The sequence below is a fragment of the Atractosteus spatula genome, chromosome 15, assembly GCF_055471065.1.
Source record: "Atractosteus spatula isolate fAtrSpa1 chromosome 15, fAtrSpa1.hap1, whole genome shotgun sequence".
Taxonomy (NCBI): Eukaryota; Metazoa; Chordata; class Actinopteri; order Semionotiformes; family Lepisosteidae; genus Atractosteus; species Atractosteus spatula.
The window spans coordinates 24,856,263-24,883,172 of record NC_142720.1 but is presented as its reverse complement, the minus strand read 5'-3'; the positions used below and the strand labels follow the sequence as shown (position 1 = coordinate 24,883,172).

The 26,910-nt window shown below is 35.3% G+C and overlaps 1 protein-coding gene across 1 annotated transcript in view; it reads left to right on the top strand.

Annotated features, from left to right (window-relative positions):
- lmbrd1 (LMBR1 domain containing 1) overlaps nucleotides 1-26,910 on the top strand; it is a 91,239-nt gene that overhangs the window by 35,828 nt on the left and 28,501 nt on the right. Inside the window, exons 7-13 of the mRNA XM_088934244.1 lie at nucleotides 5,557-5,630; nucleotides 15,839-15,964; nucleotides 16,150-16,302; nucleotides 22,453-22,517; nucleotides 23,106-23,208; nucleotides 25,256-25,360; nucleotides 25,891-26,040. Of these exons, the coding sequence (XP_088790370.1) occupies nucleotides 5,557-5,630; nucleotides 15,839-15,964; nucleotides 16,150-16,302; nucleotides 22,453-22,517; nucleotides 23,106-23,208; nucleotides 25,256-25,360; nucleotides 25,891-26,040 (776 nt within the window). The remainder of the gene's footprint in view (nucleotides 1-5,556; nucleotides 5,631-15,838; nucleotides 15,965-16,149; nucleotides 16,303-22,452; nucleotides 22,518-23,105; nucleotides 23,209-25,255; nucleotides 25,361-25,890; nucleotides 26,041-26,910) is intronic.

Below are 26,910 nucleotides of genomic sequence, written 5' to 3'. Positions count from 1 at the left end.
ATTATCACCGGGCAGCCAAACTGCTAACAGACTTCACAGACCCACTTCCCATCCCACAATCCTACATAGGGTCTTTTTCTTTCTCCGTTTTTCTCTTCTCTTCCTTTTGGCTTCCACGTTTTAAAGCATCACCAAAGAGAGGGCAGGGAGGGCAATCCCCACAGCTTTTTACCTGAACCTTTCCAGGCTCACATTATGTTTGCTATTTCCAAAACACATCTTCTCTGAAAGAGAATGCAGTAAAAGGATATCCAAAGGTGTATCTATGATATGGCAATGTTGATATGCTTTTCATCCCAATAGATCCTAAATATCCCAAAATAGATCCCAAAACTTCATCCACTAGTGCAGTACCCACCTGGGTGACATGCAACATCTATTATGTGCCAAAACTTTTAACTAAATAGTTTGACCCTCAATGAAAAACAAACATCATATAACACAGTGAGTTATGAATTGAATTATGTCTGACTTTAAAAAAATCGAATAATGTAATACTGTAATCATACAAAACAGTCAGTGTGTTGCCTGCAAGAGAAGGGTATACAAAGTACTAATTAGAGGGGTGTGAATAAATGTGACCTTTGTGTTTTCTGGACTAAAATGTATAATAACTTTGTTTTGAGCAGAGCTATTAAGATAACTTTCTAACGTATTTCAAGCAAAAGATTTATCCAGTGTATAAATATTTCTCTTATGTGATGCTTATTTTTCCTTTTTTGTCAGGGGTTTGAAAAAGGTTGGAGGGAACTGTATACTGTATTGTACAGTATGTAATAAAGAAATGTGACTACACAGCATTTGGAGAATTCAATTCGCCAAATGATTTAAGCAAGGCCAGATCATACAAGCCTAAAGTAGAATTTTGCTGTGATAGTTAATAACCATGTAGTTAGAACATTGTTTTAATGTCTCATCCAGAGGATGGAACTTCCTGCAGGACATTTTCCTTTGTCGTCTTACTGGGGCCTTGTGTCCAGATTAGAGTGCCACCTACTAGTCCATAAACACCACTTACAGAAGCACGCTGGTTGTCCTTTGGAAGTCTACTGTCTCAGTACTAACCAGGCCCAGTCTTGGTTAGTTTATGAAATATGACAAAATCGGGCTACAGAGTGAAAATACTGCGGCAGCATGGTGCCTTTTAAGGGCCTCCATAAACCCCATGAGCATATAGTATGGTAAATAGTTACCTGTTGCTCAGGAAGCCCTCTGGGTTTCAGATCTCCTTTTTTAATTATAAAATTGTACTCTCTAGTTAAATTTGTAGTGATAAATAATTCTCAAAAACTCTTCATGTAAAATGGCCTCTGGGTACTCGCCTACACTAAGTTTTTTCTGTGACTAGTAAATGTCATCTGTTGATAAAGGTGTTACATTTAAAATGTGATTATCTGGGATGAGCCAGATACAAAGTTTTAGAACTTCACAAAAATGACAAACTTTCTTGCTGTTTTTAAATGTTTTTTTCCTATGTTCTATTGTAAGATAAGTTATACATGCTGGTTCATTTCTTGTTAAATTGTCTGTTCAGTTTTATTTCCACTTGGTATTGGCACATTAACACTGTCAATGTCAGAACAGCTCATGTTGCTCTAGGGACTTGGTCATCAGCTTCATCTGCTTCTCCCTGTGAGTCATCTGTACTGTCATTTGTTTCCCTGGAGCTGAACTCTGGTGGTGGGATAATTTCAGATTCCGATGTGTCCTGCTGATGGACTTTCTCTGGGGTCTGTGAGAAGATCCAGTACTGTCCTCAGGCCCCTCTGTGTGTATCTGAGCTTCACTCTTGTCTACCAGAGGTGCACCTGGCATGCACAGTGGCCATACCAATCCATGGCCTGCGAGGGAATTGCCAGATTGCTGAGCATGTTGGTGTCTCGCTATCATATGTGAAGATTGTAAAGATATATGTAAATAAAAAAAAAGCTGCAAAGAATAATTGCTTGAAGGACCTTGGACCTTGGATGGAGGTATTGTTTCTGAATCATGTGAAACACTGTTATTGCACACAGACGGCGTCCATTAAACTAACTGTGTGGCTTGCCAAAGTCATTTTGTGGACCTGAACCTGATTTAGGTTTTGTATTGCAAAGGAAGCGAATATGTACACAATTAAAATTTTAGCTTTTATTTTTTCTTTGATGTTACTTTTTAATGACATGGGTTTGACCTACAAAAATGTTCAGTTTGAGCGTTCAGGATTTGATTGAAAGTATTCACTTGTAAACATTTTTTACAATTCAACAAAATGAGATCATTAGAATGAAGTGAACACCTTTGCAAGGCAATGTATTTGGTTTGTTTCTTCACTTAGATTGGCAGGTATCGTGCCTTTAATTAAATAAACGAAAAGCTTTTCTTCTCAATCTCAGTCTTGCCTGTCTAGTAAAAAACTAAACAAAGCTGATGCTCTTGTAAGGTGGGTTGTTTTTTTGTGTTTGTGATAAACACGCTTTTTCGAATTGAATATAACTCACCAAGCATAGCTTTTCTCTATAATTAAGAAAATAGCACTTTCTTTTTTTTTTGTTTTCAATGTTTTGTTTCCAGCCTTTTACTTTGGTTTCTTTTTATGGAATGATGTGTGTCTGATTTTTAGTAGTAATAATGATGATTCAAAAGACATTTGTGGATAATTATGAAGAAATGTTATATTTTCTTTGCTCAGTGACTCTGTACAGCAGAGAAGATTCACTACTGTGTGTTAATATTGTTCCAGCCCATAGTTTTTGTAATTGTGTGACATATTTCATTATTAAACTATTCATCAGTGAAAACCGATTAATCACGGTTCAGGCAGAGGATGCCAAAACATATATGTGCAAGTCAAGAACTATTTTTAAAATGAGCAGTATTAAACTAAATATATAGTACCATTTCAGATGAAAGGTGCCTGTATTCGTTTACAAGTGTATTGTGCACCAACATTTCTTACCAGATTTATTGGTTATTTAGCATAATTAGTTTTTGTTAAGTCAAATGATGTTAAATCTAGAAAGAAAGATACTGCATGTGTACTTCACAGCAATAGCCTACTGCCTGAGGTTTTAGGTCTCCCTCTATCCAGGTATGAAATTGATGCCTTCAGGTCATCAACCAGTATATCTATGGAGCCAGTTGGTCCTTCTTTGATGTATTGTGTACCTTGAGCATTCCAGTTCATTTCCATTCCCAGTCTAAGTCCATTGTCTGTTTACAAGTAGAGTGGACCATCTTGGAGGAATTAAAAATTTCCAATTATTGCAAATGCCTTTTTGTTTTTTAAACAAGATTAAATTTTGATTTTTGCACTGGACAAAAACTTCCATCTGGTATTTCTTCTTAGAAATAGTGTGAGGTGAAGAGTCATGCAGAATGAAACTTGAAATGAGTGCCACTGTATTTTATTGCAGTGACAAGATATTTATGTTTAATTATGCAGCTAAGGCTAGGCACTAAACGCAGTCATGCATGGACTTTGCCTTTGAATTTTGGGCAGTATAATGAGAAATTTCTTATTAAAAGAATAAAAAGGGGGAATATATTCTTGAATATAATCTATTTCTGTACTCCTTATCTTATTTGTCCTGGTATGTTTAATAATAACAAAAGATGAAGGGCAAGTCCCCAACAGAGTGTCCATTGATCTATAATAAATTGACATGAATATCTTTAGCAGAATTGTTCAGTCATGCACACATGAAAATTGTCTGGCTTTGCATGGAATTACAATACCTTTAAGTGGTTCTGGCTCATCCCGGACAATATATTTAGACCATATTTTAATCATTCATGCATGTGGCTTACAGTTAATTCCTTCTTTTATTATTTCTTTTGAAATATTGTTTTCAGGGAGTAGCTAGAGTCTATTTATTTTTTGCTCTCTGTATGTATAAAACAGTATGAAACAAAATAAGATCATAACTTTCCATATTGTAGATAGCTGAGTGACCAGAACAACCCCTAATAGAAAGCTTCTGAGTATTAGGGCACAGTTTGCTTGAGCCTTAAGAGAATCATACAGCGGAAGATAAAGCAGTGCTCATGCCTTTTGAGACAGCTGGATCTTGAAGAATAGGTTTCTGCTGCTGAAAGTACGCAATGACTGAAATAAGACAGTATTCTCTATTGTCTAAATACCAGAAATTCTTCTCAAAGGAATGACCACCAAGGTAGCTTGTGATAGTCCTCTTGTTGTCGTAGATGGTTAGCAATGTCCTGTAGAACAATAACCTGAAAGTCTTTGTTTGCTAGTTTACATTTTATTACATTTTATTCTTGAACAGGGAAAGGTTTTGTGTTGCAATTTATAAAAACATAAGTAAAGATATATGTCGATTTGAAGATTCTGGAATGGATTTCAGAGTTTAATTGAGCTTTTTTCCCCCATCTACCTCTAAGGTTGACAGGTTTGACCTCAAACTTCTGTTTCAGTAGCAGTAGGTGCCGTGTTATTGTAATCACTGGCAGGGGACGTGCATGTTTGCTGCCCAGTATTCACAGGACATGCCTTTAATTACGTGATGCTTATGTTATTTTTGTAATTTCCTTTTTAAACAATGTATGTCTTTGATTCAAAATGATATCCTGAAAAACTTTTATTCTTTACCTGTTTCTGCGTCATCACCATATCTCTGTCATTGCTGACATTGAAGGCCACATTGTAGTGTTCTCAGGGAGTGATCTGCTCTTGTGCAGATAGTCTTAGTACCACACACTGGGCTTAACGCCACCAGTCAGGATGATGATAGGTGGCTTTCAGCCTAGTCTCAGTGGCTTTTGGAAGACAAACGTGAGGGTAGGTGTGTGTGTCCTTGATTGCCTGTCAGTCAGGGACTCTTGGCTTTACTACTGACAGATGACATGGTGACATTTTCATAATCTACACCTGCACTTTTCCTCACTAACACTTTGCAAAATCATAAAACAGTAATCTCAGTATGGATTCCGACAACCTTAGATGTGGCACATAATGGACAGATGAGATGTTTATGGGCTGGTTTTAAAATTTCTTATTAAATCACTTACAGTGGGCTGCATAAGTATTGGAACCCTTGATAAAGATGAACAGAAAAACCCATATAAAATAAACAGCGTGATAATGAGCTATATTTTATGTCCCCCAAATTGGAAAACTACAAGTTTCTAATAAAATTATTTAAGAACAAATGTTTTTAAATTGGTAATACCATTTAATCAAGGGTGCCAATCATTCTTGAGACCACTGTGTTTTGATTTGTGTCCAGCTGTGTTTTCATACAGAAATCCTGGTTCACGGTATGTAATAAATGAAGGAAATATTCACTGCTGATAGAATTCTAGTTTCAGAAGGTTCAGATGAGTGTTTTGAATATTTCATACATGAAAATGAAAGAACAGCACACAAGATATCTCAGAATATTAATAGTTTTAAATACAGTTGATTATGATAGATTGTGTATTATTAGTTAAGTATTGAAAAAAGTTAGTTTTTTTTCTTTTTCAGAAAGGATTTTTTCTCTGTGTAGCTTAGTGCTATGTATACTGCAGTTCAAACACAAATCTCAGATGCCTTTTTACCATTTTGCTTTGCAGATGGCTTGGCTGCCCTGTCCTTCTCCATTAGCTCCTTGACCTTGATTGGAATGCTGGCAGTGATCACATACACGGTAAGTAGGAAAAGGACCAGTGGTTGCTACCACTTCATTAACATTGATTTCCATGTACTCAGGAGAACTATGACAGCACAAATTGACCTGTGTGTTGGCAATGGAAGTTTTGACATTTGGCTGGTCATTTCTTAAAGGCACAGTACTTTCATGTTCTGGGAAGTGTCACTGCAAACAGGCTTTGAGTGAATGTTTTGTAACTATACCACTTGTCTGAGTAAATGTAGCAGCACAAATAACTTGTTGAAATTATTTTTAGCTTAAATGCTCTGGGCCCTGTGCTTCAGTCCTTGACACCTTTCAGTCATACCATGGAAAAAACAGAATTTAAGAACCATTGAGTGATTCTTTAGAGTATTTTGCTGAAGCATAACTTACCATATCTATTATATAGTTAGAATGTGTGACTTTCAAGTGCATAAGCATGGCCCAACTCTTCTTATTTTCTGTATGTCTACCGACCTAATGAGTGAAAATTCCAATAATCCTTGCCTGTATTTTGATTCCTGCTCCCTTCTGTAGCTGCCTGTTTTTTTTTAAGTAAGAAAAACTAACTGTGCTTTAACCCTGGTTAATGTCATAGATTTTTCACAGCTGCTCTCATGGTAACTAGGCTGTAAACTGCTTCAGGGCTTTAGTACCACAGTGGAGCTAGGCAAAACAATGGTTTGGATAAACAAAGGAAAAAAATAAAAATAACTTTTCTGCGAGTTTCTTTCTATTAAAACATGAAGCCAGAAACCCTGACATCTCCCTAAAGCTGTCACAAGGAATTAAAGTAAGTTACATCTTAAGTGTCCCACATGGTCTCTGAAGATACAGCCATTGTGCATAGTCCATGAGCAAATCTCAAATCAGTGCCAGAAGTCAAAAATGTTTTCATATTCTTTTGTAGTTTACTTTGGTTTTCCGTTTTTGGTGTGGTCTGTTAATTGTCAAGGTCATCGGTTTCTGTACACTGTGAAAGGTAGAAGGTCTTAAAGAAATGCATAGTTGAGAAACTTCTTCAAGAATTGAAATGTATTTTTTTTTACCTGCTATAGATTGTTTAGGATTGAGCACATAAGTTATGTAGTGTGCTCTCACGAGGCACCAGTTCTGTAGGGTTTGGGCATTTACGGGGACAATTATTAATTGTAGCCGTAAATCACGAAATTGATTCTTTTAATGGCCTTAGAATCCAGCCATGTGATATAACTCAAACAACGCACACACACAGGTACTAATACACGAGGATACATTTATTAATACATAGAATATGCATGTAAACCTAACAGATCTTATCGAGAGGGTTATCAGAATACAAAAGGTATATATTCAATCAGTTACGAAGAGTAACATATATCAAGAGGACATACGTTCAGTATATCATTCATTCAGACCGTTTCGTAACTGAACTTGGTTATAACTTCTACATTGGATACTCAAAACAAGTACATAACTCTTAGGAATTAAATTGATATCAACTGGTTGGGATAACAATTGAATTCTCGAGCTGTAATGCATTGAAGTTGAATACTCATCCAATCTCTGGGGATTCAGATCTCCTGCGGGCTCTCTGGCTCCGTGCCAGGCTGTGCTGTGCGGCTTGCGACGGTGCGCTGCTGATGCTCACTGACTGGCTAGTTAGTGTTGGCTTTAACTAGCAAAGTTTGTGCACAGGAGAAAAGATGACTGTGGGTCCCAGCAAGTCAGGAAGAGGACCGGTTCGTTCCTGATAAAGCGCTAGTTCTGAATAGTGATTCAGCTGTCCACAGTTCCGACCTGTTCACGAGGCTTGCTGCTGATGCTAACCTCGGGTGGATCCTCTGGTTACTCTCTGGCAACCTCCGCTCTAGACTCTTAGAACAGAGGAAAGTTCTGGCACTCGGACACACTGGCCATTCCGTGGTGGTCTGGGCTGAGTCTCAGGATGGTCAGGAGGCGCGCTGCGAGAATGTCCTGTCCTTGGGAGCCTTTCTGCTCCTGGGCCGTCCTGGCCTGGAGTTGTCTCGCACCCCTGGAATTCTCCTTTGAATTCCCTTTAGAATAGTCTCAGAATTTTGTGTTGCCTGTTTTTACCTGGAGGAACTTTCATGGGCATCAGAATTCCAAGTGGGTTACTCAGCCCTACCAGTCCCTGATTGGTTGATCAAGGTGAGATATGAGTCACTTACTCCTGACACCTAGGAATGCAGTCCAGATGTCCGTCTGGCACTCCCTAGACAGATAGGCGCCAATGGATGACCATTGATCATGATAGCCAGGCTTAGCTAAGGGCATCCCCATTTGGGAGCTGTCCCTTATCAAAAGAAAACATCTTTAAATCAGCCTGCATGAATAGTTTCTCTGTGGCTGCACCACAGAGATGAAGAGAGAAATGGGGCCTCATTTGGGAAAGCACAGCAACACTTAATTCTGTCTTATTAACAAGCATCGTCGCTACAGTTATCATTTCAAAGTCTTATTACTATGCCTCATTAACCTAATAGAGTCAAAGTGACTACTTCCTTATGTGGTGATAACAAAAGATCTGTACAGTATGTGCTAATTTATCATAGGCTTTTGTCCAAAGCTGACCACTTAGAATTAATTTTCAAAAACCTAACAATACCGTTTACTGCTTCTGAAAAGGAACAAATGTTTTAGTCTGACGTTTCCAACATCCAATGTACGGCTGTTAAGATTTATATTTTAAGTGCAGTTTGAAAATTGTTGTCCTAAAAGTATCAAAATACAAATCCTCACAGTGACTAGAACTTCAGTTTTAAGTAAATGTCTGTAGTATGACATTCATTGCTGTTTTGAAGCAATCATTAAAAGGTGGAGTGCACTGTTATATTGGCAATTTCATTTTTGCCACCTATTTTTTTTTACACTTAGATCTTCAGCTAGTATTTTTCTCCATCCCCTGATTATTCCCCATCAGTCCAAGTACAGTTACAGACACAAATTTTGGCAGCTTTCATTTTAGTAAAGTGTTATTTATTCATTGTGTCTAACAATGTTGTAAATTGTACTTCAGTGGTCCTTTGAAAGTATAGTTAATACTTTGCTAGCTAAATTTATTACTGAACGATATTCAAAATGAAGGGTGCTCACGCTGTCTTCTGTAACTAAACTATGTTACGTGGTGGTATCATCACATTTGGTATACTGTTTCCAACAAAAAGCACGCAATTTATGTTTAATACATTTGCTGCACTGCAAAATCGTAATTTAAAATGCATTTTGTGATGCTGCTTTAAATTGCTTTTTAAGTAGCTTCTCATTTTCATCCCCAAATAAATGTATGGTAATTTACCATTGACTTAAATACTACAGTGTATTTTCATAGCAAATATTATGCATTCTGTTTAAACACAAACATTTTAATATAGTACAGATTTGCTACTGTTTGTGGTTTGACATAATGGAAATTAGTAACAAATAGCATTTCTACAATGCTAATATAAATTAGAATATCTGTGTATATGATATTTCCAGTATGTAGAATGTGCATATATAGAAACACAGACCATCTACCCCTCAAAGAAAAGGACATACAGAACGAGTATACCACAGGGGAAACAGAAACTCTGATCCCCCTTCATGTGTTGTGGGAACTGCAGAACTAATCAAATGCGCTCAAGCTGGTCAAAAGATAAAAAATGCTTTGAAACACAAGCAAACATTTTCTTCTCTGAAGGACCCTGAAGTGCTGAAATAAAATGATATGCGGAGTTATCACACACATTGAGAAGACTAGCAGAACTGTGAAATAACTGATAGACTAAAAAGCATACTAATACAGTAGCCCTATCTGTGGATGGCACTGTACTTGCATTTCAATTTAAATTGAGAACCATGAGGTGATATTTGATCCAAGCTTGATGTTTGCCCCACATGTGCAAAAACATCATGCTTCCACCTCAAAAATATTGCTAGACTATGTCCTATGTTGTTGCTTACTGTTGGTGAAAAGCTGGTCAACACATTCGTCTTTTCTCGACTCGATTATCAAAGATATGTTTCAGAATATTTAGAAATCCAGATTCTTATTTCGAATTTCAATATATCATACCAATTCATGAGGTGTGAAAAAAAATCACCCAAAACATAACCATCCTTGAAGAAAGGTTAAGCCTTCATCCAATTGAACCTACAACCTAAAACACTGCCTAAAAATCAAGATGCACTTCTAAAACATAATCCTACTATACAGATCACAAATCGTGTTTCATTTGTAACACTTCCCATAAGAACAAAAAGGCCGTTCTCCGTTTGAAAACCATGAATTCCAAGAGTGCAGTCTTTATATATAATGTGTTTTACCCCTGGCCTGAAGGTTTAATAGACCAGGGCTGTGTAATTCACTCTGAATTTCTGGAGTATGATTTAAAAAGCTCCTTGCAAGGGATGTTGAGTAGGGCTCATGGCTTTGCCCCATGTGCTGCACTTTCAAATCTCCAGCTGTAAGATGCTGATGCAGAAAGAAAAGGTGAAGAGCTTAGTTTTCAGGGCTTTAATACAACAGCTATAATTTGGTCTTAGAGGCCGAAGATCTAACGTATTGTTTAGGAAATGTTGTGCAATTGTTTACAAAAAAGGAAACTTTTCCATAGTTTTATCACATTCTTTTCAGTAGTACAACACAATGGCATGTACCATATTAATGGTTTTTCAGATCGAGTTATTTTTCGTCTTTGTGCCATACTGCTGTTTAATTTGAAGCAGCATTGTATGGATTACTAGAAAGTGCTTTGGTGGTTTGTTTATAGCTCCTCAAAGTTGACTTTGGCCCCTGAAACCTTACTAATTGTGTCACATATCAGTAGGGTCTTCATTTAAGATGCAATGATCTGTGGTATGCATTGAGACCAGGATCTTCGAAAGAAGTCAGGGTATCAACTTAGTCAACATGGCTAAGCTTGTTGGATAGCTTGTTCTAGATCCACACAACACTTTGTGCTTTTTTTCTTAAAACTAAAAAGATGCAATCCACTTTTAGCCTGTCAGTATAGAGTGTACCTTTAAGCCCAGTGATGTCTAATATGATGTTTACTGGACTGATTCTATGAGGTATTCTATGTACATGAAATTGTGATGCACTGTACATTTTTAACATAGTATCCCTCGATTTAAATTCTATACTTTTTAGCTATAGATACTCAGTCTTTTTTTATTGCTTCCTCATATTGTCCAGAAGTCCAGAAGTCATATTGTCCTCGAGTTTCGTATCAAGTTCATTTTTATTAGTGATGTAGTGATGTGAGGGTTTTAATTTACTGTGGCAATCAGAAATGGTAATGGTAAATGGATACTTGACAACTTTTAGGACTTAATCAAACAAAAATTATGGACTCACACACAGATTCTAAAACTAAATATATTGATATAGCACCAAAAACCATCCATAACAAATAGAATATATTTGTGAACTAATCTGCTGTAATACAAAACTGATCATTCACTTAGGGATTAAAAGAATTGTTAACTTCAGAGTTAGAATACATCCACTATAACGTTATGGTTTACCCACGAATGTTTTATTTGTCTGCTATAATTACACCACATTCATTATCTCAGATACAAGTTAATGCATATTAACTATCATGAAATAAACATCAAAAATGTGTTTGGAATAATAGTTCAGCTCTAGAGTATTATAAAAAAATAAAGAAGTTTTATACTCAAAGATCCTTTGACCATCAGAGAAGACGGAGCTGGCTGGATTAATGGTCCGACTTGGCAGCTGCTTGCCTAATGTTGGGCCTCAGCATCTAGCGCTAACGCTCAGGCTGTGTCTGTGCATAGCTGTTTTCTTGGGTGCAGCTGCAGGTTAGATAAATGGCAAACCTCAGTTTTGTCCCAGCCATAGCTTGGATGTGAATATGCTCTGATATTCAGGATTTTGACAAAGAGTCCAACTGTCTTTATTTTGTTGATCAGGTGAAAAGAACTGTGAGTTCGCGAGCACAAGATTTCGTCTATTGCAGAATATGTGGGGCAGAAATCCTTAATTCTGAATAGAATATGTCTTGATGCTACACTGACTTGTAATACTAACTTAAATATCTGTGTATACCATGTGTTTGCCCAGAATTGTATCAAATTCCTTTTTGAATTTCATTAGCTTATGCTGCAGTGCTTGTTAAACCATTTAGATCATTTAGAATTTAGATAATTAATATAAATAAGCAAGAGCACAAGACCTAATAAAGGTCTTTGTCATACTACATTGATTATATCACCCCAGTTCCATATATACTTCTTATCTGTACTCAGTTTTCTGTTCTTTTAACTATTTCTGAATTTAAACTCCCCTTTCCCCAAATGCTTACTGGTTGTAATTTGAACTTTAATTTTTCAATAAAAGCATTCTGAAAATTATAAATATATCATATGGTATACTCCATCAGTGTCTGTTATTGTTACTTAAAGAATTTAAAAAAAACTTATTTAACTTGCATTGACTATTACATAAAGTTACAAATCAGAGGCTATTGATGCCACTAATCTGTTTGGTAGTTCATGCAACTGAGTTCAAACTCCCTCTCTGTGTTTTGCAATGACCTAAGAATCAACATCTCTTGTTTTCTCACAATTAATAGAAAACTATCAGGCCTTGGAGGCCTTTATCTTGGGTGTTTCTAATGGCTGCACATTTCTGTCTCATCTATACTAACACTATTTAGTACTTTCTGATACCTGAGGCATGTTGGTTTCTTTATTGATATAAGTAATAATATTCATAATAATGAATAACTTATTTATTTATGACCCATTACAGTTTTCCAGATTTTTCCCACTACCCCATTTTACAGGTGACTGCCTCCCATAATGATTGTAGAGAGTTGTGAGGGGTTCATTTTAGAAGGGTACATTAAGGGTTGTTTTAAGAATAAACCTTGAAAAACAACCTTGGACATATAACAGTCATGATTTGTCATTTCCTCTTAAAAAGAACTCTGTACCATAGTCTGATGTGGATACTTAATTACAAAAATGTAGTTTTGGTAGAATTGTTTTTTTTAATACCAGTTTATAATAAATTTCCATTGTCTGTTCTAATTAAAAACATTGGACTGGAGTAATGGTGATAAGCACACCTGGTTTGCTTCATCTTCCTGTATATCAAAGCAGGATGTTTCTGAGAAGCCACTAAGGATAAGTACATGAGAGCCAAGCCAAGCTCTCCATTCTTAACTTTTATGGTAGAGATTTGATCACTTGTAGTTAATGCCATTAGAAAACTTTTCTTTAAGATTTGTTGCAAAGAAAAGAATTAAAATAGGCTTGGGCACACATCAGCTTGTCCCTTAGCTCTGAGGAGTATAACTGGTTTATGCACTTAAGCAAGATGTATTTCTAATGAAATGTGTCACTACAAAATATGCATTTAAGCATACTTTAAATAACAGCTTACTTCCTGCTGCAGGCCTCAACACAATACCCACATTCAATTACTTTCAAATTCTGCTAAAAAATCCAGAATATATGTAGCAAAAAAATGTGCCAGTCTTTCTTAATGTTGTTATTAAAAGCTTTATCAGTTTTTTTGTTGCAAAATGTTTTATAGAAAATAAACTAATACCTATCATAATAATCTTTGTTCGAGAAACATTACATTGTATTTTTCAGATTGGCATATATTTTAGAAGCTCTTTTGATGTGTGTAAGACTATAAAATAAATGGCTTAAGGTACAAAGAAAAAATGCCTATGACAGAAGCGATAGAACATTGATGAATAATTCATGTCTTTTTCCTTTCTTGGTTACATTTTAAAATATGTCAGGACTTGAAATCAAAACATAACCAGTGCTTTACATCTGAAGTATGGAAATGATAGTTTGAGTTATTCTGGATATTAATAATTATTGACTATTCTGTTAATGTGATGCATCACATCCTTTCTCAGTCTGGTGTTACTGGATCATGTAGTCTTTAGAAGTTAAATGGTTTTCTGTAATTTATCAGAATCGAGCAAAGCTTAAAGAATTGTTAGGATTGATGTGTTTTACCAGTTTCTCTTTTTAACTAATAATTTATACCAGTTTCTCTTTTTAACTAATAATTTATCTGTGCAACTGTAAAATCACCAGTAGGAGACATGTTGCTGTGAGGATTTAATGTACTCTGACAGTGTACAGAATAAATACAGAATAATCTCATATTGTGTTTAGTACCAAGCAGTAGATTTTCCCTTAAAATGCTCAGCTGCTTCTGTAGAGGGGCCTTTGATGTTTGAGGTGTAATTAGAGCATGCCTCATTGGTTTCTGCGACATTACTAAGCTTGAAATAATGCAACACCTTTAAGGCAGCTATCAGTGGGAGTTCAAATGCATTCAGAGCCATATTTCACATTTCATGTAGAATCAATATATTTATTGATTGCTCCCTTACAAGAGAAGGATGCATATCATTTGAGAATATTTTTTCTGAGCCTAGGAACTGGCTTTTTACATGTGCTATGGCCTTTTATGGCTCTTTACTTGGTCTTTTTAATGTTGTATTATTACTGAGATGGTAATGAGTAAAATTTATCTTAACTGTACGTCAGTGGGATTGGCATATTTCTTTTAAACCAGTCATAATCTTCCAGTTTAATATTAGCAACTTGAAATGTCAAAATGTCTACATTGTAAAAATCACTGAAGTATCTTATGTTATTAAGATAACTTTGTGGTGTTATGAATTTATTAAAATGTATCCGAAGTTGATTTTTAAAAATCTGTTCTTTTTGTTGTATTATTCCCTTTGTACATAACCATGTAAAGATAGTGTCAATATGGTATGAGTACCAAAATCTGAAGGCAAAACATTTGTCTCTGCTGTTTGCTGTAGAAAGAAAGTGGTAATTCATTTTTGATCATGTGCTACATTTCCTTTAAATAGGGGCTTTCTTTAGGTTCTATGTGCAGGGAGTTTTTGTTGCCACAGGCTGCCTGCATTCACAGCAGCAGCATTACAGCCTGCAAAAATGAAGATTTCACTAGCACATCTGGGTCTCTGAATCCACCTGTTTCTGTTTAACTATAAAAATTCTGCACTCTTCTCTTTATTGTTTAGACACCAAGTTCATGTTAATATCTACAGTGGGTTTAAGTACAGACAGGACAGGTGGGATTTATTTCTTTCCAAATAAAAAATATTTTTTAACTATAAAAGAGGAAGCTTGTTTCATTGGTTTCTGCAGAACAAACTGGTGTCTATTTTGTTTTTTTTCTCTTCGTCAAAGTCACTCATTTATTGATGGTCAGGAGTAAAAGCTTTCTCAGTGCCGGCTTCTTCTATGAACTTGCTTGACATTCGGCTCATGTTCTCAACTAAGGAGCCCTGTGATCCATTTTAAAAAAGCTGATGGCTTCAATATAAACTAATAGTATACTAAACAGCATCTTCATCTGTGAGTGCTCTAAATTTACAATACCAAATAATAGTTTGCTGTTTTTTCAGATTAAAGCCATATTTCTATTTCTTCATTATGGATCCTAGATCTTTACATGGTCAGTAAAATAAATAGCAGTGAGTATTAGAAAAAGCATTAGCAAAAAAGACAGCTGAACTATATAAAAACCTATATTTCTGAGCCCAATCCCCTTATAAGGTAAGTCTCATATCCTTCTGTATTGCTGATTGCAGTTGTCAATGTCTTTGCTTGTACGTAATGTTGACTTGTAGCCATACACCTACCGGTGATGTTCACTAAAGTTGGAAATGTGGTTTGCTTCTGCCAAAACACAGCCCAGTGATATTGTGCGGACAATTCTAAGGGTATTTCTGTTTGGTCAGGTCAGCTCTGAATTTTATCAATTTGCAAAATACTTGTAGATATTTCATTTTTTTATTCTTTTAAAAACCAATATACTTAAAAATGATGTCAGACAGATATGCGCACTCTAAAAGATTAGTGGAAGACCAATCCCCACTTTCCAATTCCTTCACAATAGGAAAACATTTTTATTGCCACAAGGGGGCACTGTTAGGCAACAGATTGCAAGAATTACTGTGTTCAAGTAGCACTGAATGTCTTCTAGTCACAATCCGAGTGAGTTGTCATAGAATGCATGAATTTATTTTGTACTCCTTTGGGGGCAATTTCTAGTACTTACTAAAAACAATTACTAAGGAAACACCTTGTTTAATGTTTATAGTTTCTTATATAAATTTTTGTGCATGGGTGTTTGTATTTCATGCACAGACACACTCATGCATATAATTTCATATTTTGCCTTTTGTTTTCAGGCCTATGGTATGTCTGTCCTGCCCCTTAACCTCATAAAAGGCACTCGGAATGTTGCATATGAACGTTTGGAAAACGTAGAAGACATCGAGGAAGTAGAGCACCAAATAGAGAAGATCAAAGCCACGGTTGGTCACTGATGATTCATGTTTTTTTTAATGAAAAGATATTTTAAAAAACGTGTATTTCAGGTGAAATGGCAAACTTTCAGGAACTGAATTTGCTAACATAACACATGTGACTTGACAATTGTGAACAGTTTATGTGCTCTTGCTGTGGATGATCCGTCAGTGTGTTCCTTGTGTTTCACCAGTGTACCGATGGCCGGCCCCTGTCCTCCAGAGACAGGTGTGCTCTGCACCAACTGGAGTCAAAGCTGCAGGTTCTTCACCGAAGGGAGAGACACTTGGAAATAGCTGAAAAGAACTGCTGCACTATGTTCTGCAGAGCCCTTCGTCCTTTTAAGGTGAAGAAGGCTAAAAACATGATAATTTTCCTTCCATCAGAAATAGCAGAGTTAAGAGTTAAGATGTCACAGCTGCTGTGTCCAATGAGTTGTGCATGCTAGACTAAGGCTCACATTTGCCTGTGTGCTCACACACCAGGTTTGAAAATGCCTTTAGCAGGTTTGTGTTCATCTCATGTACTCCATTGGAGCACTGGAGTGATTGTTGGGAGGCGCTTGCAATGAAGTCTATTGAGGCTGTCCTTAACTGATTTGATGGCAAGTGCCTAATTTGAATCTGAAGCTCCCTATGTTGTAGCCAGTTACATTAGTCACTGCGTCAGTCATGGTAAGCAAAAAATCTTATATAAACCTATGCACATGATACAACAGATTATAATACCCTTTCTGTCTGATCTGGACAGATAGCTTTCTCTGTTTTGTTTTTATAGTACAGTATGAATAAAAAAAATCAATCTTGTGGGGATATACAAGGTGATAAAAGAAATATTACTAATTATTAATATTTGCTACTAATAGTAATAATATGTGATAAAATATATTAATTAAAAAAGAACAGCATAATCTGTACAACCATATTGCTTATCACTTTGAGGATTTTAAATGTAATGAGAAGCTTCTCAGAAGTTTAATTTATATGAATCTGTATGCTAGAAGGTGGAAAAGAATAGTTATAATGATATGAAATGATCATCTGACTGTAGGCCTTAAAATATTTTTTAAAAAATGACAGTAAGATGAAAGTCACATTACACTTGTATTTCAGTAGTCATATGCTGCTGGATTTGGAATTGAGAAATCTTCGTAGCTTGTGAACAGCAAATAAATTTCATTTCTTTGTGCTATGCTAACCTGTGAGGCAGAAATTGAACTGCAGTAGCTTCAAAAAACAGGATGAACGCATTTATCTGCAGTGCCTCCAGATGATGTTATTTCAGCCATGTAAAATGGAAAATGAGATTATATTCTTTCTGAACACAATGAAAATGCCTGTACCAAGTTCTGAAAGCCACAATATCTGCCACCTAAGAAGAAAAGAGTTATTTTTTTCTTTTGATAAGATGTTCTACAAATTTGCACATTTTGTATTTTGTAAGTGTATGGTACATACAGGGTGCCTACAGAAACAGAATTGAGAGCAAATAATGTACCACTGTAAGATATATTTAGGTAACAGATCATCAAGAAAAAAAGATCCTGTCCTTTTTATAGGACTTATAGCAGTCATATTTAGGCTCAGACTAAATGACCAGTGTTCAACAGTTCAATTTCAGAGAGCTTTTTCGGCAGAGAAAATGTACTGTATGTGTGCAATACTTGGTAATGATCTAAAGGCACTGACTAGTCACGGTGATGCGTCCTAAAGGGATCAATCTGTTTTTTTTTATTTACCAAGCAAGTCAATTGAGAACAAATTCTCATTTTACAATAGCATCCTAGAGACCCAATTATACAGGGAGTCTGCTGCAGCAATTTGACTAAAGCACCTTGCTCAAGGCTACAACATTGGTATCCCATGTGAGATTTGAAACCACAACCCTCTAGCCTTCATTTAAAACACAGATCACAGTGGGTAATGATAGAATAAGAATGCCTTTCCTTTAGTTTTTGATGTTGTATAAGGCAAGGAAGAGCACAATGTTGAACTGGAACAATTCAGGTTCTTGATAAAGGCTTTTTAAAGCCTTTAAGCATCGGCTACCATAAATTGCCCCTCGGATTTTTATCCAATAGCTGAAAAGGACATTGGTAATAGCTAGCAGTTTCATATCTTGCAGTTATTATATTGAATACTTAACCTTGTATACAAGTTTCCTAAGGCAAACTGTTAGCTGTTAGCTATTATAGCAAATAGCTTTTAGTAAAATGGTGCCATTTCTATGTTCTCCCAGAGACACAATGCAATTTAATGCAAATCCTGTTCCTGGTACAATCAGTGAAGTATTTAATTGATGTTTACAAGTTTCTCAACATTGCCCACACTGCTATAAACAGTCATAATGGAGAAGTACCTGAAATGTTTTTAGGCAGTAAATTCAAAACATACAAATAACCACGAAACCTGGAGCATAACATAAGGTAAAATAGATAAAGATGAGGTTTTGGTATACACAGTAGCCCTAAGCTTAAAGCTATAGTTGCATTGCATGTAAACTGTGTATTAGTTTTAATGCTTGTTGTTGTCAGAAAATAAAAATGTAGCATCTAAATATTGCTGAATGTTGCTAGCATTTTATATAATAACTTGATTAATTGTTTCAGGATAGCTGTTATTTTATGTTTAGGGAGATATGTTTGATTAATTTTCATGACAACATTCAGTAAAGTCCGTTGCTTTTAAGTCATACCAGTGACAAATATTACAATTAGTTTTATGGAACTTATTTTTTTTATTTTAATCAAGTTGCGTTTTCAGAACATATTTAAATATCTCATATATTTTTTAATGCAAACATTTTCAGAAATATTTAAATGTTAGTAAACTTGGATAATGAAGTCTTAAGATTCAATGTGAATAGCAAAAGGGAGAGCTGGTAATTGTTAGAAATCTAACTTCACTTGCTCTGAATTCAGGATACTAACTGGATTGGTTTACTGTTTGTTACAGTGACATAAATGAAAATAAAATTAAAGTATTTCATCCTTATTTGTCTCAGATCTGATGTGAAATATGATTTGCTTAACAACTGCTCAACAGATCAAAAATATCCATGAGAGTGCTTATCTGTTGTATTACGATACCAAGTGATGAATCCTGTTGTATTTGTTACTGCTTAGCCTGATCTAAGCTAAGCAAGACTGTGCCTGGTCAGTACTAAGCTGGAAGACCTCTAAAGTAAAGGGTGTTGCTGTATATGTGATGTTGATGGACCAGTAGGTGACATCTTTTAATTCTAGACCAGAACATCCAAAACAATGTGCCATTATAGTGACAGGGGACAATGTGCTATAGCTGGAGGAAATGAAACCAAGTTCATTAAAGATTCCATGACTCTGTCTGGAAGCGAAGGCAAACCCAGATACCTTGGTATCTTTGCTGAATTCTGCCTTGGGCTATGGAAGTGTGGCTGTACCTTTATATGAAATTTAAATTAAAAGACCACTAATTCTCAAAATGCAGTAATTTTGCAATGTGCATTTTTAGCTTTACTACACATACATAGCTAATGTGCTGTAAAACACCAGTGTGTTATTGTAATTTTTTTCTAGTTTATCCACAGAGGGATAAAGAATTCTCTTCAGATGTAATCAGATTTGACAGAAGGATGGGGACTTTTTTGTGTGCTTCATAATATTATACTTCAGCGATTAGTATCCTGATGGTGTTCTGTTAACTGTAGCATCACATTTGGGAATCCAAGACAATTAACTTGAAATTGCTCTACTGTGGTGAGTGCTCCATTATCCTGTAAATGGAAAAGATCTTGGCCATATCGGTACTGTTTAGCTTGATGAATAAAGCAGAATTTTAGAGCAATTTGTTTTCAGTTTCATGTATTTAGTTAGCAAGAGGAAAATAAACCTGATTTCTCTGGGGATTTCCAACCATACAGGTTTGTGTGCACACTGCAATTAAAGTTCTTATGCTTCTCAGTGTAATATAACACCATACAGAATATTTTTAGAAGGTTTATATTATTAGGTTTTTGGAAAGAGACCTGAAAAAAGCAGTTGCACCAAATTGATTTATACTTACCAGTGATGATACAATGAAGGTTTCCCATTCCATATGAAGAAAACATGAGCAGTAGCTTACTTCAATGTAAATGGGGAGAGATGAGGCAATGCTCAGATGTGCAGTGCCATATATACCTACTGACAGCCATTGCAGTTCTTGACCTCCTTGCTTAGACAAATCCCTGTTCACTTTTTCAAATGAAATCATATCGATAATTTTGTCTGTGACAGTGTAATATGTGCATATAGTGGCAGATCTAAGAATCACCATCTTGTATCTGAAACAAGGTTATTTCTTAATTATGTTGGGCAAACATTTTTTCAATGCTTTATTGTGAGTGATACTCTACTTCTGCATTTATTGGACAAATTTAGATAAGTGATTTAACATTTCAACACTTATAGTATATATATTAGTAATTTTAGTTTTGGGATGTCTGTTTTATTGCACTGTCAAGTTTTAGCATTCACCATGGTGCTCAGTAAAGAGACTCTTCTCTCATCTTAAACCACTTCAGTCTTATCCTTGCTCCAGGCGCACATTTCATGTTTACATCCCTGTTGCAGTGATCACTGCTATTTAATATACAGCTTTCTCTGTAAATGCATTACATTTCTGTATCTATGCAAAAATAATCAACTTTATACACAAGGATTTTTTGCCCGTTTATAATTCAAGGTATTTTGTTTTAGTAGATGCACTAGTGACAGCACTGAGAAACAACACTTAAGAGATTCAGATGCTATCATATCCCTTTGCCAGGGCTGCAGTTAAATGCAGTTAAAAGCTAAGAGCTTTTTAAAGAGCTTTTCACAGATTTTGTTATGGGTGTCACTTATCCTAGAAAAATATGGCACTATGGTGTGGTAGGACTGAAATTTAAATATTTTATTTCTGACTACGCAATACATGAAAAAAAATCTGTTGTCGCAAGCATAAGAAGTGTACAGCATAATTGTACTTAAATATCAATTAAGGAGTGCTGTGCGGGGGTATTAGCAGGACTTCATTATGCAATAGCCACTACACAGATCTGTATCAAGAGACCAGGAAGACTTAATTAGGCTTCATAGATGGGCAAAACTTTTGAACATATTAGGACTGAAATTAAATTCCAAGGTTGTCAGTATATTAGTGTTAGACCCTGCTTTGTAATGTTATTCTCATGGGCTTTTTATAAGCATTTGATTACAAAATTGATGTTCTATATTTTAAGTATACCCAAACACAGTCACCTTCATGTGAGTGAAAGACATGCACGGTAGATAGTTCATTTTCTTTTTCGTGTTCATCAGGTCTGACTTGATAATAATTTTGGGTAACTATTTTAGGAGTTTGTGAGTTCTTAATGAGTGGCATTAACAAATGATGGACAGCCCAAGAACAAATTTAGGTACTTTGTTGTCACTAATAAAACATAACCTACATGTCTATAAAGTCAACAAGCCTCATTAGTGAAACATGGGTTTAATGGTTAGTCCTAAAAACAAATCTGTTACTCATTACTGCTAATAACTGCTATTACATGATAGTACTGAAATCGCATTGCTTTTTGACTTAGATGTTTAAAATGTATTAAAAGTTATTAATGTTAAAAGTAATTGTAATGAAGAATGTTGTATTTCTTATTCCATTAGAAAAAATCAGGTGTTTGTTTTTCTGATATATACAGTACGTGCACAGAATATCTTACTTTTTCACCAGGGAATACAATTAATAAAAATATTTCTGAACTAAAGCTGTCCGCTTTAAAAACAGCATTTTACAAAAATAAAGGTTCACAAGTAAAAATAAAGGATATTACAGTCTCCTATGTTTTGTGCAAATTAGTTTATTAGTTTATATTTTGGGGCATTAAGTATAGCTTAAATGGTAATTTATTATTTAAGAAATGACAAATTGCAATTTATATTGTGTGTATTGAATTAGCTATAGTTATAGCTATAGGCTTATGTTTAGAACATACAAAATTGAATACCATGAAGTCTTCAAAAAATACAGTAGTCAATGTCCAAGAAATGGACTTAAGCCTAACATGCAAAACTTGTGCAAGTGTATTTTATTTATTAACATTTGAAATTAACATGTGCAGTCCTTCAATGATGAGAGTGTGTTCTGAAGTGGTTACCAGAGTTTGAATTGAACTTTAATATTTTTGCTTTCACTTTAAATTGAGTGATTTTACACATGGTGTACTGAAAAAGAACTTTGGTTTGAGATGGAAGAAATTGCATAAATTAATTATACAATATTATTATGAATATATTATAAATTATTATTAATACTTTTTCTGGTGTTTTGGTATAAGGGCAAACTTGAGTTCTGCGTGCACTTCTATGTGCAATCAATTAACTGCCAACAAACTTAAGCAATCATGCCTCAGTGGTGACATTATGTATACACATAAAAATAGTGTCCACTTCAGATTTAATTTTGTTTTGTGTTCTGACACATTAATTTCTTCATTTCAGATTGTGTGTGGAGTGTTTTTCATCTTGGTGGCTCTCTTGTTTACTATTGCACTTTTCATATCAAAGTGAGTATTTTTTGGATTCATAGGCTAATGTTATACAGTGATAAAGAACAGAATAGCCTTTAGTTTTAGTTTTGCATTTTGTATTAGTAATGGTTTTCAATTCATTCTTGTGCATGTCTTATCAAATCTACCACAGAGATTGATTTTTAAACTAAGTGTTTAGATTACACTTCAAACTATATCATGAGCAGAAATCTTTTGTATAATTTTTTTGGAAGAACAACAGAACAAAACTCTTCCATGGTTGATAGCTATTACCAGTGCAGCTTCCAGAAACGCCTGGCTATTAAGTTCTCTTCTTTTTCTCTGAAATCCTTCTCCAATACCTGCAAGTGAATTTACCTGGAGTTTTTTATTTTTATTATTTTGGATTTATTATTTTTTAAATAAAAATGATAATCCAATCCATAAATAATTATACTCTATATATTTATACCATGTATATTAAATTGTGTTAATATATATAGTAAAAACAAAAAATAATGCTACCACTAATCAATAAGTTAATGTTTTGTATTATAAAAAGTGAAGCTTACATAACTGTGTGTGATTATAAAGAGTAGACTGTTTGTTGTTTCTTAAATTCAGCTTGGATAAAGCTCTTCATTCTGCTGGAATCAACTCTGGATTCATAATCTTTGGAACTAATTTGACCAATCCATTAAATGAACTGTTGTTGGCCCTACAGCCTGTAAGTATAAAATACATTTTAATACAATTTTTCACATTTCTTCTGTTGTATACATATTTTGAATTCTTGTTGCCTTTAACCTGCCAATTTGTGTGGTCACTTCAATTGTTTGCTTTCTTTTGTGGCACATCATGGACCCTCTGAGCCTGTTAATCTGTTAAGTCAGGAGCCTGTTAACCCAAATCCTGTTCTACACTAGTCTGCCTTATTCAATTTTCTATTTTGGCTCCCCAGTTATTTCCTTGCTGCTGTGTTGATTCTTTCAGTTTTGCTTTGGGATCACCTGATTTAATTCCTTTATCTAATGAAGCAGATGCTGCAGTCTCTGCACAACACAAGTGGTGCATTAATCGATTTAAATATCTCACACGATGTAACCCGCCGCGATCAGCAGGTACATGTTCCAAGAAAGTACGATTTCAATGCAGGAATAGTTCAGATGCTGAAAATTCATAAAAAATTGTTCACAAGAATGTTGGCAAGCTGAAACTCAGATTCTCAAATTCTAAAATGATTAGGTCTTCTGGGACACATGGTAATTACCATTTTTGTGATTTATCCAAAACCTTTTGTTAGATCTTTGAAAACACAGGTCAGTATGTATTCTACCCACTTGAAAGTGCATATTGCTCTTTATCATCTGCCAAGTTTCAAGGCATTGAAATTGCTGAAAATGTTCAGATTGATATAGAACATTAGAAATGTTCTTTCAGTGATTTGATTTCAGTTTAAGAATATTAAGGTCAGGGAATTTAATGGATAGACATATTTTCATTAAAATGTAATTAAAAACGTTTTTGATATTTGTACAATTTCTAGTAATATTACTGCTTATATTTAAGAATGCTTTATTTGTACATTTCTTTGACATCCTTTTAATTAAGTTTTCTTTACCTGTGACTACTGTTCGCATTGTTGTGTGGTTTCTCCCTTAATTCGCACACACCCCGTCAATTAAAATACCCCACAGATTTATACAAGAGCCCTCTTAGGGCTGATCAGACAGACTTTGCCTTCTTTATCAGTTCTCACTTTTCAGGGGTCTTGATTTGCTGTTCATTGTCATTCCTTAGATTGTTAAATTGATATATAAATCTTTCCCTCTAAATTACTGTCTTAAGAAACATGGCAAAACCATCGCCCTTCACAATTAGCAGCACTAAATTGATAATTAGTTCTTATTAATGATAATGTTGAACAAATAAGCGTCTTCAGACTTTTATTTTCTTGTGTGAGTTAGTGGACAAAAAATGGAATCCACCTGAGGGCTGTAAATAAGGGCCACCAAGCACATTGAAAGCAGGTGCTTCCACACAAATGTGGTTAAGTTGTTAATTGAGCAAATAGGTCTGGTTGCCTTTTGTTGTGGCTAGCAATTCTGCAAGTGGAGACCCCAGCAACTTTGACAGAGGGGTGATTCTCGTGGCACGTTTGACAGCAGCAGTGCAATTGTGGCACCAATTTGAAGAACTTTGTCCCTGGCTGGAGTGCAGGGCACACTTTCCTGGCATGGTTTGGGTGCACTAATTTCCTTAGAATGTATGGCCAATGCTAATTGCTACTTAATGATACTTATTTATCGTCTTCACCCCATGTTGCAGCATTTCTTTTCTGCTGGGAGGGATGTTTTCCATGATGACAATACCCCCATCCAGAGCATGTGTGGCCACCCAGTGCTTTAATGAGCAAGACACTGATTCCATATATCATGCCCTTCCCAGTCCCAAACCTAATCATTGAACCTAATCAAGACAGTATTTTCGATCTCCATCCAGGATTGAGCTGATTGAATTTCTTGTGGAAGAATGGTGCTGTATCTGTTCTGCAGAATTCCACGCACTGGTAGACTATTCCTTAGTGCATACTGGCCGTATGTGGTGGCCTAATACTGTATTAAGTGATTTTAAATGAGTGCTTCAATTTTTTGTCCACTTTGTACGTGGATTTACTTTATACAAAATATTAAGGATATTTAAGATATATTGGTGTGTACTACAAAACCGGATTTATATGCAGCTTAATGCAATTCATTGTGTCTTGCTTTCAGGTCTTTCCATTGGATTATGTCTTGATTACTGTTATCACAATGTACTTTGTCTTCACCTCCATGGCAGGAATACGGAACATGGGCATATGGTTCTTCTGGATAAGGGTAATGTGTTGGAAAGTACATAGTCAATCTACAGTGTTATTATTGATAATGGTGTTATTAGTAGTGATTGTACAACCGAAAATGAAAAAAATGACAAAGGAGAAAAAATATAGGTTTGGAATAAAAGGCTTAGTTGTATTAGAAAGCAACATAGAATAAAATGGGTTTGATTTTTATCTAAAGGGGTATTTGTCCTTTTCAAGGCTGTCTTTTGAAATGCCAGTCAGTATAATGTACAAGATTTGCATTAAAATAAGACTTGTCTTGTATTTTATAACATTTCATCTTAGGATGTACAGTTAATACATAGAGTTCACTTGGAAAACCATTGTATTCAGGATGTGCTTTTGTGCTGTTTTATTTTTTCCATTCCTACTGTGTTTTATGAAGTTACAAACAATTCTTTCGTACTAATAATTATGAAGTTGCATTCTAAGGCATTGTACTAATCATTTGGGTTATAAACAAAAGTTATATTTTCTATGGTTCTTATTAAACCCTTTCTATTTTGTCATTTATTTCTATGACAGTTGTACAAAATTAGACCAGGAAGAACCCAACCCCAGGCTCTTCTGTTTCTATGCATGATTCTTCTGCTGATTGTTCTGCACACTAGCTACATGATCTACAGCCTGGCTCCTCAGTACGTCATGTATGGCAGCCAGAAGTACCTTCTGCAGGTAAGAAGCACTCTGGCCTAGCTGGCAGAAAAGCAGTAGTCCTTTAAGGCTGTTGGATCTTCAAGAATTCCTGATTTATTTTCTTTTGTGTATAAGACATGGCACCTTTTTCTTCCCAGCTGGAAAATGCAACCTAAATATGTGCAACCGTGTCTAACGGGCCAAATAGCAATGCTATTTTTGTGAAAGGAACCAAGAATACTGCTCAGTGTTGACAGCTAGTACTTTTAGTGGTACAGAGTAGTCTCTCTCATGCCACATTTACTGCACTTTCTGCAGTTATTCAGCCAAGCCATTCCCAAATTACTTTCTGTTTTCATCAATTAATACTAACTTTTACATCTGATTTATTGTTGCTTGGAAGCAGAAAAAATAGCTTCAGGCATCCCAGACTTCAGCACTCTGAGTAACTCATGCAGTTCTTTGTAACAAGCTGTATTTGAAACTGAAGCTTTCTAGTCTCTGGTTTGCTGAGTGAGCTCGGTGAATACACTCCATCGCTGTGACTATCTGTGACACATATTCCAGTGTTAGGCACTGTGTATCCAGCGGCTATCAAAAGTATTCACCCCCCTTGGACTTTTTTGCATTTTATATTACTACAATATAGAATTACAATATATGTAATTGGGATTTTTTTCCATTGATTGACACAAAACACTGTATAATATCGAAGTGAAGACACCTGGTAGCATAAAGCAACTTATAAATATAAAATGGCAAAATTGAGCTTGAAGAAATTCTGTATAAAAGATTTTTATGTTAACATTTACATCTTCTACTCTGTGTGAGGAAGAAAAAAGCACAAACAATGTAACAAATGAAAACTAGGTGGAATGGCATTTAAAACTGAGTTCTGCAGGTGGATCA